General features: G+C 35.7%; 1 protein-coding gene across 12 annotated transcripts in view; it reads left to right on the top strand.

The window, feature by feature from the left end:
• Positions 1-14,404, top strand: part of LOC114647309 (serine/threonine-protein phosphatase 2B catalytic subunit beta isoform) — a 112,362-nt gene that overhangs the window by 78,580 nt on the left and 19,378 nt on the right. For 6 of the 12 annotated variants that reach the window (XR_007934187.1, XR_007934188.1, XM_028795992.2 and 3 more), the window contains 2 exons: positions 987-1,064; positions 4,679-4,705. Coding sequence is in view for 9 of the 12 variants with exons in the window: in XM_028795992.2 (XP_028651825.1) it covers positions 987-1,064; positions 4,679-4,705 (105 nt within the window). In the remaining 3 variants the exon portion in view is untranslated. Of the gene's footprint in view, positions 1-986; positions 1,065-1,654; positions 1,792-4,678; positions 4,706-14,404 lie in introns of all 12 variants that reach the window. The other 6 variants (XM_028795994.2, XM_028795993.2, XM_028795997.2 and 3 more) reach the window with 2 other exon arrangements.

Genomic DNA, 14,404 nt, shown 5'->3' with positions numbered 1-14,404 from the left:
GTCTCTCCCTGTGCATTCTCTGTGCAGCGAGAGAGAGAGAGCGCAAGCGAAAGAGAGAGAGAGCTCAAGCAGAAGAAGTAAACATTACAGAAGAAGTAAGTAAACATTTAGTTTACTATTACATAGTGCATTCTATGGTATAATGAACTATGTTTGTGCTTAAAAATCTTTAAAAAATATATATTTACATACAGCTTGTACGGTCTGGAACGGATTAATTGTATTTACATACAATCCTATGGGGGAAATTACTTTGGGTCGCGACCAAAGTTTTGGAACGAATTACGGTCGTGACCCGAGGTTCCACTGTACATATATTTCCTTATAAACTCTGGGAAACAGTATTAGTGTGTTTTTGTGTGCCTTGCTTTGAATCAAGGTGTTTGTATCTGTGACATCCTATTATAATGTATTTCTTTAGTCATACTTCTTCTTCTACAGTCTCATTACGGAGCTTTAGTTTTCAGTAATGCAGGAGGAGGTTTCAAGTTCAGATAAAAAGATGTTCTGTTTTCCTTGTAGATTGTAGAATTCAAAATCATTTTTGGTGAACACTTCACTGATATGTCATGATACCTTAGTTTGGTTCATGATTTTACATATTTATGATTTGCACTTTTTAACATTACTTATTTCAGTTCATGGGGAACGAGAGGAAATACAAGTGGTAAAGATTTTATTAGAAAGTGTTTCGAATTATTACACAGTGCTTACAGTTAATTTTGCCATTCACTTGGCCTTGATTAATGGTTTCTGAAATCTGAAAGTGGAAGTGTTCAGAAGCATGATCTTTTAGGACTTCTCTTAGTCTACTGATACACTTGGAAGCCTCTATTCTATATGCTTAATAAGATTTTTTGATAAGCTTAACTTTTTTGCTGACTGAGGAACTGCTGAAAGTGTTCATTAAGCCTATTTAGTAGGTCCATTTACTATACAGCTTGGTCTTTTCTGCACATGAGAATTAACTGCCTGTGTTTTTATAGTTACAGAGATGCTGGTAAATGTTCTTAGCATCTGTTCAGATGATGAATTAATGACAGAAGGGGAAGACCAATTAGACGGTAAGAACATACTAATATTCCAATGCTGAAAAAATTTCTATTGCATATTTTCATACTTATAATTGTTTACTGGAAGATAAGTACAAATATAAGCTATAACAGCAGCTCGGCAGTGTGAAAAAGGACATCTTTTAAACATAAATAGACCATATTAAATAAGCTCATTTAAGCATTGATTCTGTTGTGTGTTACTAGTGACAGTTTTCCAAGGCCTAATTGCAGTTCATCAGATCTTTCGGACACTTATTACATTTAAGCCCAAGTGTACACGTTTACTGTGCTATATGTGCTTTTTAACATTGATTAGAACTAATTTTTTGTTGGTTCACCATAAAAACTTTTATAGCCAGTGATTAATTTATTTATATGTGTGAAAATGTAGTTTTCACCTACATATAATTGATCATGTTCAAACACAAGTTTATTGTCATGTATATACAGTACAATTACAGGCTTGTGACAGTAGCACAATAAAAACTGGCAATGAATGGCACAGTACACGTTAAATGCAATATCCATATAGGATGTACACATGAGGTATGCTGTGAATAGCCTTTTCACCTAAGGATATAAACTGTCTTTGAATTTAGGGTCACAAGTGATAATGCTCCAGTACCTTTGCCAGAACAAAGTAGGGAGAAACAGGAGTCTGCAGGATGGCTCAGATCTTAAGTTATACAGTTTGCCTTTCCACAGGGAAGTGTGATATGCATGTCCTGAACAGAAGGTACAGTAACTGTGTGTCAGTTTTACCACTCTCTGCAGGTGCCCTTGACTGAGCAGGTGCTGAGTGACAATTTTGTTTTTCAGTACTTGACCTAATGTGTCATTCTTTTGCTAACTCTTGTGAGTTATGAATTTGAATTTTGGACAACACTTTAGTTTGCACTTTTGCACATTGCGTGATGTATGAGTGACCAAAGGCTGTCTTGTTTTTTGACTGCTTATATAAAAACTCAAAAGAAAGGAAAAAAATAATTAAAAAATAGATACTTGAAAATTTTATCCATAAATTAGTGTTTTTTTCTTTACTCTGAAGATGTATTCTTCTACTGTATATTGATGTCATGGTTCCCACATAGTTGACGGATAACATCAGAACATGGAGTCCTTCCAACTTCTCTTCTAAATCCAGAGATGCAGACAGTTGGTGTCCTTTCCAACAGCAATAGGAGCCAAGCAGGGCAGGACATCACTAGAGCGCAGGGTGTTTTTACACACCCATACTTACTTACAGAGGGTCAGTTTAGACTCACTAATCAGCCTTATTTAAACAATATAGCACTTGTGTCTTCATTTACTTGTATTATGTCATGGAAATGTCATTCTTATTTAACAGCCTGACTTATTTTTATATAAAAATATTATATATATATATATATATATATATATATATATATATATATATATATATATATATATATATATATATATATATAATAAAATAATATTTATATATATGTAAAGTATTACACATTGTAAGTAAAAATGTTAGGTTTGAATACACAACGGGCGGTCGGAAAATCGAGAGTACACCTTATGAGAAGGATTTAGGAGTCATAGTGGACTCTAAGCTATCGACTTCCTGACAGTGTTCAGAAGCCATTAAGAAGGCTAACAGAATGTTAGGATATATAGCACGATGTGTGGAGTCCAAGGAGGTTATGCTCAACCTTTATAATGCACTGGTGAGGCCTCAACTTGAGTACTGTGTGCAGTTTTGGTCTCCAGGCTACAAAAAGGACATAGCAGCGCTAGAAAAGGTCCAGAGAAGAGCGACTAGGCTGATTCCAGGGCTACAGGGGTTGAATTATGAGGAAAGATTAAAAGAGCTGAGCCTTTACAGTTTAAGCAAAAGAAGATTAAGAGTTGACATGATTGAAGTGTTTAAAATTATGAAGGGAATTAGTGCAGTGGATCGAGACTGTTATTTTAAAATGAGTTCATCAAGAACACGGGGACACAGTTGGAAACTTGTTAAGGGTAAATTTCGCACAAACATTAGGAAGTTTTTCTTTACACAAAGAACGATAGAAACTTGGAATAAGCTACCAAGTAGTGTGGTAGACAGTAAGACGTTAGGGTCTTTCAAAACTCGACTTGATGTTTTCTTGGAAGAAATAAGTGGATAGTACTGGCGAGCTTTGTTGGGCCGAATGGCCTGTTCTCGTCTAGAGTGTTCTAATGTTCTAATACGGTTTAGCACAACAGTCTGCTTAATTAGGTTAGTGAGTTGAGGGTAGTGATTTAATAAAGTATGTGCAGTTTAAAGTTGAAGAACTAAGTCACTAGGCCTCAGTTCCCCAATCCTCCTCATAAATATTTTTGCATAATTTTTTTCCACAATAAAATTACGGCCTTCCTTGAGTGTATTCCACTATTATATACTGAAGTACTAAACTGTTTTCATCCTGCACCCTTTGAAAGTGTGTATACTATATTATCAGAAGAAGGAGAATATACTGTACAAGCTACAAAAATATGTAACTGTTAGATACTGTGGTATATATTAATGTGTGTTAACCAAAAAAAATGGATGTTAGAAACATTCTTTATTTCATTAAGGAAAGTAACATATATTATTTTAAAAAAATAAAATAAAGTGTAACAGTATATCTAAGGGAACTGATACAATTTTAAAAACAATGGGTAGACACATCAGTCATTTCAAATACTTTTTCCTGCTTTTTATAGTGCATTTTATAAAATTTAGAAACTTTTCAGTTCACTATTTTTTTAAAAGCATCTCCATTTTTTTGAATTTTTGGCCAAAGATTTTTGCTCATTACCCAGTGCTCCCACTACTCAATAACTCTCAAACTGAAGAACATTAATTAATGAGGATGGGAGACGGGAGGTCTTCATTTAAAAAACTCCACCTCTCTTGAGTGTACTTCATTGTCATGCATGAGAGGTTTTTCCATAAATGATAAACTTAACAGTATTTCAGTAAAAATGCACGTTTGAGACTTTGTGAGCACATGAGTAGACGCCTATCATTTAATTTATACAACACAAATAATTCAATATTTTCTCATGTTCATTATGATATTGTTTGCTGCTGCTCAATTTGGGTCTTCATTCAAACTCCTCAGGATCTTTATAATCTCTGTTCTCCATGAAAACATGCGATTAAAAACTTTTTCCAGTCATCTATAAAAATAATTCATGTTGAGTAACAGTTTGGGTAGAGTATTCCTTTAAGTGTACCTTAAGTGATGGTAAGTGTCAGCACTTGCTCACCTACTTCACAGTCCTGAGCTCAGAAATCTCATAGAATAGAAGCAGAATACATGGGACATGGTGCATTCCTCTGTGGAGACTAAGGTGAAAGCAGGGTCATTGAAGAATTGCATTAAAGGAGGAATTTTAGAGGAGTCATCGCTGTTGTGCACTCATCAGTGTGTTCCATTCACATAGCTCTGGTTTTGCTGAACTAATATTTTCCGTGTTGCAGCTTGATTTTTAACCTTTTTCCTTTCATTTCCTTCTAATCCCTACTCTTTTTTTCATTTATGATGTAGATAATGAAATTCTTTCTCATCTTGTTTATGCATTCACTCACTTGTTCTTTTCATTATTACGTTTGTTTTTTCTGGATTCTTCGTCTGAAGAGCAACTCATTTATGGCAGTCGAAAAGGTACAGCCCAGACAAAACTGCTATGTTTTTAGATAAGACTTGACAAACAGAAACCTAATGTGGGAGCAACAATGTGTGAAAACGTACAGTTTAGCCCACATCTGTTTCTTTATGTACAGTTAAGTTAATGGATTAAAAGCCGTATTTCTGGACTACTGTGTTTCTCTGCATGTTTATTTTCTACTCTATTTCAAATGTAGCATAACATTTTGTGCTGACTTTATTTTTGTTCTTCTCCAATTTTATGTGGGGAAAAATCTGCATGAAGTAGTTGCTTTGATTCATTTTTTTTCTCTCCTGTACCTCATTTGCATGTTATTTTAAGGTCATTTCTTACCTTTTAACATTCTACCCGTAACTTTAGATCATTTTACTCATTGTGCTGTGTCTTTTGGGTACTATGCAGTTGCTGGTAAAGCAGCACTGCATTCAGAATTTTATGATTTTTTCTTTGTTACTTTTGCTTTTTTGTTTGATTGTTTTAATAGTCATTCATACATTTAAAAATAGGAACATAAAACCAAAGTAAAAAATGTAAATTACAGAGAATTATTCTGACACCAGTGCTAGAAGTGCTACAGTGTGTAATAGCAATGGAAGAAATGAATGAGAAGATTAAACGCATGTCTTGGTGTCTTTAATTCTTTGTCTGCATGTGTGTGCTTATTTATTTTAACTTACTTTTGTGATGTTCAAGGGTAAATTGTAAATTACAGGGAAAGAGAGAGGGAGGCTGGGTGCATGTGCTGATAGCGCGTTGCTGATGTTGTTAGAGATTAATCCAGCCATCCCTTGTAAACTGAACAATCCAATACTAACTTTCTGCTCAGGTCTCAGTTCACAAACACTTTCTGTGGACATCCCCAACACTAATGTGAACAAAAATGAAAGAAATACAACATACAGTACAGTTTAGTGCAGATAAAGTAAAACTGTACGAGCTGAGATTCTCTTGAGGCCATAAATAAAACTTACTGCTGTATGCTTACTTTTATGCTTATTCTCACACACCAAGTATGGTTTTGAAGAGGTGCACTACTATTTCAGCAAATATATTTGGTGCAAGATAGTTTAGAATCACATCTTTGCTTGTCTTCAGTACAAGCTGTGCTTTACCATCCAGCACTATAGTGTTGAGAATGAGATCATATCTCAAACGTATCTTACCAATAAAAAGCAGAGAGAAAAAAAAAGCAACTATAACAAATAAATGCACCTTTGTAATGGTACAGTGGGTATAGAAAAGATTCACCCCCTTTTGAAAATACTCACATTTTGTTGCTTTACAGTCTAAAATGAAAACACATGCAAAAATATAGATTTTTTGCAGCTTTATTTACACAATGCAACCTATAACATCCTAGTCAAAGTTATATAAGCAACAGTTTGGGATAGTAATAATAAATAGTAAAATATCAATACCATGTCGGTACTTTGTAGAAACACTTTTGTCTTTAATTCTAGCCTTGAATCTGTTGGGATACTTCTGTACCAACCTTGCACATCTAGACTGTGCCCACTCGTCTTTACAGGACTGTTGAATCTCAGCCAAATTGGATGGTGTCTGTTGATGGACTGCAAACTTCAAAACATTCCATAGATTTTCAATGGGGTTTAAGTCTGGGCTCTGACAAGACCACACAAGAATGTTCACACTTTTCTTGTCCTTCATTAACTGTGTGGACAATTTTGCTGTGTGTTTTGGGTCGTTGCCTTGTTGAAAGGTGAACCTTCTTCCCATCTTCAACTTTCTGGCAGAGGGCAGCAGGTTTTCTTCAAAGAATTTGATGGTATTTTCCCCTATTCATTTTTACTTCTACCCTGTCAAGTGCCCCAGACCCTGCTGCAGAGAAACATCCCCACAACAGGATGCTACCACCTCTATGCTTTACTGCAGGTATGGTTAGTTTTGGATGGTGGCATCATGTATAACGCCGTGCGTAGAACTCACACTATAACATGGCGTAAGCACAAAAGCAGGGATGTTCGTACGCACAGAAAAATCCAGATGCATAAAGCTGTGCCTACGCAAACTTCCACGTTCTTCCACTAAACTGTTTGTACTTGTAAGTACAATTACCTCACTATAAACTTGCACTACAGTTATAATATTGCACAACCTGAGCTATTTTATAAAGGGCGTATTTACATATGATGACGATATCATTTTTAAGATGAAATGCAGCAAAATGTGTTTATTATATTATACAGATAAAACTTCATTTAAATAATCTATATTGTTAATAATTAAACATGCCAGGACACGGTTCCACAGCGCTAGCGCTCCGTTCACGGATTGTTCCTGCCTTGCGCTGTATGCTTGCTGGGACTGGCGTGACACTGGAAGGATAGATGGATAGAATAATTAAACATGTACTACTATGTTCCTTAAAAGTTTTGAAGAATCGGCGTTCTAAGCTTACGGATAGCTTAACGTCTATTACAGAGCTGATTGTGTGGCGATTGGGTATTTGGAGTAAGAAAATGAAGGACAGGAATTGGAGGTTAGTACGTTTGAAACAGACAGTACTGCTGCAACAAATTATTTCATTGAAGGTTGCGCACGTCAAAGCAAGCATCTCGCATGAGGCAGGAGCAATTACTGCACCACCATGTTCCCATGTTTAATAACATGATTTAACTCCTATCATCATGAAAATGATATAATGTAAACATCTCAGTATTTTAATTATTCAGAGAGCAGTAATATTACAAATGTAATGGATTCTGTGTCCTGTTGGAGGAAGAGAAAGCCCAGAAGCACGTAGTGATTCACACACATAAAGCACATAGATCAAATACAAAACAAAGCATTTAACGTCCTACTTTAGTTACAAAGGGATTTGAGAAACTAGTAAACGATTTTAAGATGAAGTTTATGATGTTTTACTTTAATTCCGTAGTTTATTTTGTCATTAAAGTGGAAATTTCGAGATTAAAGTTGACATTTCGTGCTTTTTTCCCCACTGTGTCCCTATTTTTTATTCTTTTCTCTGTACCCTAATAAGCTATCTTATGACACTCAGATGGTGGGCTACAACTCGCCTTTTCACAGCGACTTTGATATCTGACAACTTCTTTTTATTATTTCGGGCACTGTACTACTTTGTCAACTTGAGCTTTCGAGTTTCTCCGACACTCTGTCACTCGATCAACTTCCTTTTGTTGTTTATACCACTGTTCGCTGAAATTCTTCTATTTCCCCCCGTGCTTTTGCCATTGCCTTTTCACAGAACGCTGAGCTTAAGGGCTATTTATATTGATTTGCATATTCAAAGAGGCGTAATTCTGGGAGGAGACGGGCGGGACAGCAGGCGCGTGCACATGTGTCACTTTTCACACTGACTGGGATTTATGTAGCAGAAGAATGTGGAAGCTGGCGAACACACAGATTTATGCATCTGGATTTTTTGGTGTGTAAGCACATTTCTGCTTTTGTGCTTACGTCATGTTATAGTGTGAATTCTACACACGGCGTTATGCATGAGGCCCCTGATGTTTGTAGTTCTCTGCACATTGAAGTTGCAACTCCTTTCTTTTTTTTTTTTTTTTGACAACTCACAGCACTGGCTGCCATACTCCGGTCTTGACAAGATACAATGAGTTGTACCTTCTGCTGTGCCTTGGTGAGGACACCTGAAGCACTAAACTATTAGTTGACTAACTTCTCCGTCTGTTCTACACAAGTAGTTTTTTATCCTTGACCCCTTTTCCCAACACACAACCTTAACTGACATGATTTTTTTGGGGAAGTATCCCATTCTAAGTACTGCCTGTGCTCCTTCCCTGTATGACAGGCTCACCCCACCATGCTTTTTTCAAAGCCACTTTTCCCATCCATTTTTTCTCCCGATTGCAAGCACATATACAGCCTATTGGTGTCTATTTTCTTGCCTTTAATGTCACTGCCAGAGCGATTAATTGTAATCGCTGAGAGTGGCTTAATAAAGTACAAGTTGGCAAATGTTTTTTCTTTCTTATTTTTAATATTTTTAAATAGACAGCTTTAAATTGGCTGATGTCCTGTCCAGGGTTGTTTTCCTTGCACCCAGGGCTGCTGGGATACTCTCTGACTCCCAGCAACCCTCAAATGGATTAAGCTGGTTTGAGAATGAATAAATGATGGAATGAACAAACATCTTATAAATTGCCAATGAATAAATATACAAAATACAATGCTTATAAATAAAAACATGTTCAAATAACCTAATACAAGCATGTAGGTGTCTGTCCTATGATTTATGTAAACTTACTGCTTAATGTTGTGCAATAAGCAGCATTTTACTTATTTGAAGATCTTACAAATCAAAAACTAAGGTTATGGGTATAATTTTTGATATACTCTAATGTATGAATATACGTTTTATTGTTTCATGTGATATGTTTCAGTACTACTTTCTTTTTTTAATTAAATAAGAATGTAATATTCTTTTTGTATGTTGAGAGCGCAAAGATGATTTTTTTTTTTTAATTAAACTGGGGGATTTGTGTCTTTTTTTAATGATTAATATTAAGTTGTCTACCATAAGGAAAATCTAATGCACTACTTAAGGAAAACCAAATCTAATTGTAAACTATTAAATGTGAGATTTCATGCCTTGATGCTCTTAACATATAAATTTATGGTGATGACCTCTGAAATGATGACAGCATCCAGGCAATGTACATCAGCAGTGGCATCACGCAGTAGTAAACATTACCTTGGAAGGCGTCATCAGTTTATAATTTTGGTTGTTGTCTTTTCATTACATGCAGGGGAACTGTGTTTAAACATTTGGCAATCAGGCTGGCAATTAGTGAAACTGACATGTAACTTCAAAATTCTTAAAGTTTGCAATGTCTGTGTGGAAATAAAAAAAGATCAAAGGTGTCCGTTATAGCAACTGTGGGGGTTTGGGTTAAATTTCTTGTACTATAGCCAAAAAAGGCCAAAATATGTAGGCAAGGTAAATTTATTTTAAGCATGTTATGATAATTACCTTGAAGGGGATAAACACAGTAAAATGCTTTATTTACATTTACTTTTGAATTCTTTTTTTTATGAGCCCAAATTCTGTTCCCTCTTTCTGCATGTTTTATATTCCCTTCACAATAATTTAAGCTTGACTAATTATTTAAAGTTCCAAACTCGATTTCATTTTTTTCCTGCCTACTTGCTAAATGTTAATGTTTAATATTCTAACTCCTACTATATTGTGTGATGCTCAAAAGCTAATAAACCGAATTAAAAGCAGACTATAGTTGCATAAGTTACAGGAGGAAGAATGGCACCTGTGGTGATCTGCTGGTGTAACTGGTCTAATCCTGACAAAACTGGTACTGCATTCTGAAGGCTTTCATATAGCCATACATTTTATTTCAAAGTACATCTTTGTTATAAATGTGCTGGACATATTTAAGGGAAGATCTCTTGAGTCAAACTCTGTTAATATTTTTAATTGTCTCTATTAACATGGCCATTGCATTGTATTTGTCATTTCAATGGAATCCAGCTGTCTGGTTTCTGGTGAGCATGGGATCATGAAACAAAAATGATTTTTGAGCCACTTCAAATTTTGGTCTAGTCTGCTTGATGTGAGTGTAAGTGCCTATAAAAGTATTCCCCCTTCATGGAGACTGTGTTTTTATTGTTATACCACATTGAATTTGACTTTTGTGACACTGACCCAACAGAAGATTTCCACTATGTGGTCGAAGTTAATAGCAAGTATAAAACAGAAAAAGATTGTTGTATAGTGAAATATAAAAACTCTTAATAGGGTGAATACATTTTTTTTTAGAAACTATAACAATATGTTCTCTGAGGAAAAGTGATGCAGACTAGCTTGAGGAACACGAGTAAAAGGCGTGTTTGTCAGTTCCACTTTAACTCCATGAAATGTCTGTAGTGACAGGTAGTCTGCAACATAAACCATTTTGTACCTTTTTAGCCACATGTCCTTCCACAATCCCTTTCATGTAATGTGTATGTAGTGTGGCAGCATGCACATTTGTGTGTGATGGAATATTTATGTATACAGCATATGTGGTCTAAATATTTATTTAGCATAGAGTTTATGAATATTTTAGGGGGGTGAAGACAAAAACCCATCCCAACAGTTTTCATTGCTAGTTGTCTCTTAAACAAAACAAGCTCTTGTGCTGCCTTTTGTCTCTTTCAGTATCTTGCATCTACAACAGTGTAAATTTTACTTTCCTATTAAATACAAGCACTTACAATTTACCCTGATATTTGTGTTTTAAAGTACTGAGCAAAATGTCTGATTAGAAAACACTGGTCCAATTTAAAGCAAGTATAGTTATTTGTTTCTCCCTCTGCTCACCAGAAACTTGACTATTTTTGGACCAATTTAGACAAAGGTGAGTGATGCAGAACAAATAAGTGCTAGAAAATACTATACAGTTTATGATCTTTTAATATTTCTAGGAAAAGCTAAACTTACACTGCCACACTGCTTGGAATGCACGTATGCAAATAATGTTTAGTTCAGTTACAAGAGTAGACTAACCACAGTTTGCTTGAAATGAAAATCTTTATCACCCAGCACTGCACTCTTGGGATTCCCCAGCTTTTATTTTCATTTCATTTCACAAGGTGATATGCTTATATTAATTTAATTAACCCAAGTTAAAGTTTTTGTAACTATTACCAAAAATGAACGATTTAGTGTTTTTTCTGCACACCAAATTACCAAGACACAGTTATCTGTGACCAGTGTAAATCCACAGTGTAGTAGCCTCAGTCTACTGAGGCAGAATATTTTTGTAACCTTTGGAGTTTCTAACCTTTCTCAGGGTGTTAGATGAATTAACAGAAATTCCAAAAGCATTTCCGCTGAACAATGCTGATTTAGTGTTGCATTTTGTATTGACAACAAGCAAAGTTTTTAATGTGCCCATTAACACTAAAATATGTAAGAAATCCCAGGAGTTAATGGGCCTTTAGATTCTCTTTGACACTAGCACTCCAGATCAAAACACCCCTTCTCTCCCAACTTCCAGCCTCATTTTTTCTTACTACATTTATACAAGCATAACAGAATAAGATTTTTTTTAAAAAGAACACGAGGAGGGTACACATTGTACTTGATGTAAATCTGGATGTTTACACCAAGTGCCCTGAGTGCTAGAATGATATGAGCTTAAAAAGAGCAGGATACTTCCTTCCTGTTGCTGTAGTTGCCCAAACTGTAACATATCTAATGTCATGTCACACCCATTCTAAAGCAAGTGCTTTGAGAAATTTTAGCGGTAATCCACCTGAAGCCAAACATGGTCAGGCCCAGGAAGTACTTGGATGGGAGACCATCTAGGAAAAGCTTGGGTTGCTGCTGGAGAGGCCAGTAGGGTGTGCTTACCCTGTGGTCTGTGTGTGGATCCCAATTTTCCAGTGCAGTGATGGGGACACTGTGCTGTACAAATGGTGCCGTTCTTCGAATGACATGTAAAACCAAGCTCCTGACTATCTGTACTTATCAAAGGTCAGTGGACATCATTCATAAACAGTAGGGTGTACTCAAATGTCCTGTCTAAATTGCTCACAATGGCCTACTCATTCTGGCCCTGTAATCATCCCCTGTTCCTATCTGGCTCTCTCTCGCATCCCTTCATCACCTAATAGTTAATGTTTGGTGAGCGTACTGGTGCAAAATGGCTACCATCGCATCATCTAGGCGAGTACTAAACATTGATGGCGGATGAAGTGGTTCACCACACTCTTATGTAAAGCAGTCCGAGTAATTAGAAAAGTGCCTTATAAATTAATATCAATGTTAAGAATTATTATTTTAATTTAAAAACTGAAATTTGGCAGGATTGTATATCTATGGCAGTATGCATCTGCTAAGAGAGGACATTTTAATATATCTGCATTTTTGGGTAAAACAACCACTCCAACAAAAAAAAAAAACTCTATCCCCAACTATTTAAAAAAAATGCTTTGATTAATTGTATAAAAATTTCATTAAAAATTTAGCTGACCCTATTTGCTGGTTTATGCAGATGAAGCCCACCAACAGTAACGATTGGCAGGGTGCACAATTCTCACAATGAACAATAGGGTAGATGGATAAGTGAAGAAGGGGACGAGTTCTGGACAGGAAAAAGAGATGGGGTCGTGTTTAGCATTTAGAGTAAGCTGTGAAATGGAAGGAGGAAAAGTCGGTGAAGCTCATGGAAGATTTGGTCAGGTCAATAAACGCGGGTGGTATGTTTTGTGGCTGTGACCTTAAGTGTTGCATTGCCAGAAGCAAAAAGAAGAGGGATACAGGAAGAAGTAGAGGGGGATGTGTTGTCCTCCAAGTTCAAGACAAGCCTGGAGCAACAGTTTAAATGCTGGCGTAGCTCAGTTAATGGGTGGGTACTCCACGGCCTTTGGGAGAAGAGCTGGACACCGTATGTAGTTGATGATATTTCATTTCACTTCTGAACAATCCTTACTTCTCTCCTGTTTTAAGCCTCACTCCTTCATAAAAAGTTCTTCCCTTGGTTGTCTACATCTGAGACACCTATGGCTCCTTTTCTCTGCCCACTACAGTACATTTACTTGGAGAAAACAATCCCAAAACTAAAAACGTTCTCTTTATTGCATGGGCTGTGCAAATGTGCAGCCTGTAAATGTCATTGCTGTTTGCATTAAGTTAAACCAAAACATAATTCAGTGTGAGGCCTTTACTGTCTGGCTATGGCTTTTAGTGTAAATGCATATTTAAAAAAAAAAAAAAAAAAAATCACAAAAAATAAAGAAGCTTGAACATAAAACTGATGAAAAACAAAAAGGAATGCTTGACTTAATGACTTTGACAAAGGAAAATGTTAAACATCTAATAATGATAATAATACATACCCAAAATTCCTATTATTCCTACTGATTCAATTCATAAGCATTCAGTTTACTGTATAATTGTATTTTGCAATAACCATCAACAAACTCAAGTCAGTCACAATGAAAATAATAAATTCATCTCCAGCAGGAATGTTTCACTCATGGGCAATTGTATATAGCATGTTGAAGAGCACACACCTCCAACAACCTAACAGTATTAGTTCTTGGTTTAAAAAATATATATATATATATATATATATATATATATATCTATATATATATCTATAAAAAAAAATATATATTTTATACGTAAAAGTAATTCTTAAGTTACGTAGAACTTCTGGTACATCAGATTAACCAATGGCACTATAAGACAGGCCCATTATTGTCTTAGTAAGTTTCCCAAATGAAGCAGAGCTGTTCTTAAAATTAAAAGCAACGTGTATTGTACTTTTGCATGGAGAGGAGTTGTGGTGAACTCCAAGGTTAAGGAAGACCGGTAGCTTTCTGAAGGGCAGATTTTATTTTCTGAAAAACAGTTCTCAATCTGAACTAAGATTAATTGCACAGCTGAGTAACACAAATACATGACAAAGTTCAGTTTCTGTAAGCAGGGTATTATAATATCAAATAGAGTATGGGGGTACAGTCTGAAATGTGATGTTAAATACACACATCAGTTTGCAAAATTTCCCTCCTCCCTCCATGATGCATTTAGGATGCAATCCAAAGCCCTAGAAAGCTTTTGCTTTATTAATTAAAAAATGCAAGGCTAGCTCATTTCCCACCACATTTTATAAAGACAGTAGGAGTGCAGTGCCTTTGTCCTTTGTACAGTTGTGGATTCTAACACACTCTACTGTTGTGAATTAATG

The sequence above is a fragment of the Erpetoichthys calabaricus genome, chromosome 2, assembly GCF_900747795.2.
Source record: "Erpetoichthys calabaricus chromosome 2, fErpCal1.3, whole genome shotgun sequence".
Lineage (NCBI taxonomy): Eukaryota > Metazoa > Chordata > Cladistia > Polypteriformes > Polypteridae > Erpetoichthys > Erpetoichthys calabaricus.
This window is presented reverse-complemented; position numbering and strand designations above follow the sequence as displayed.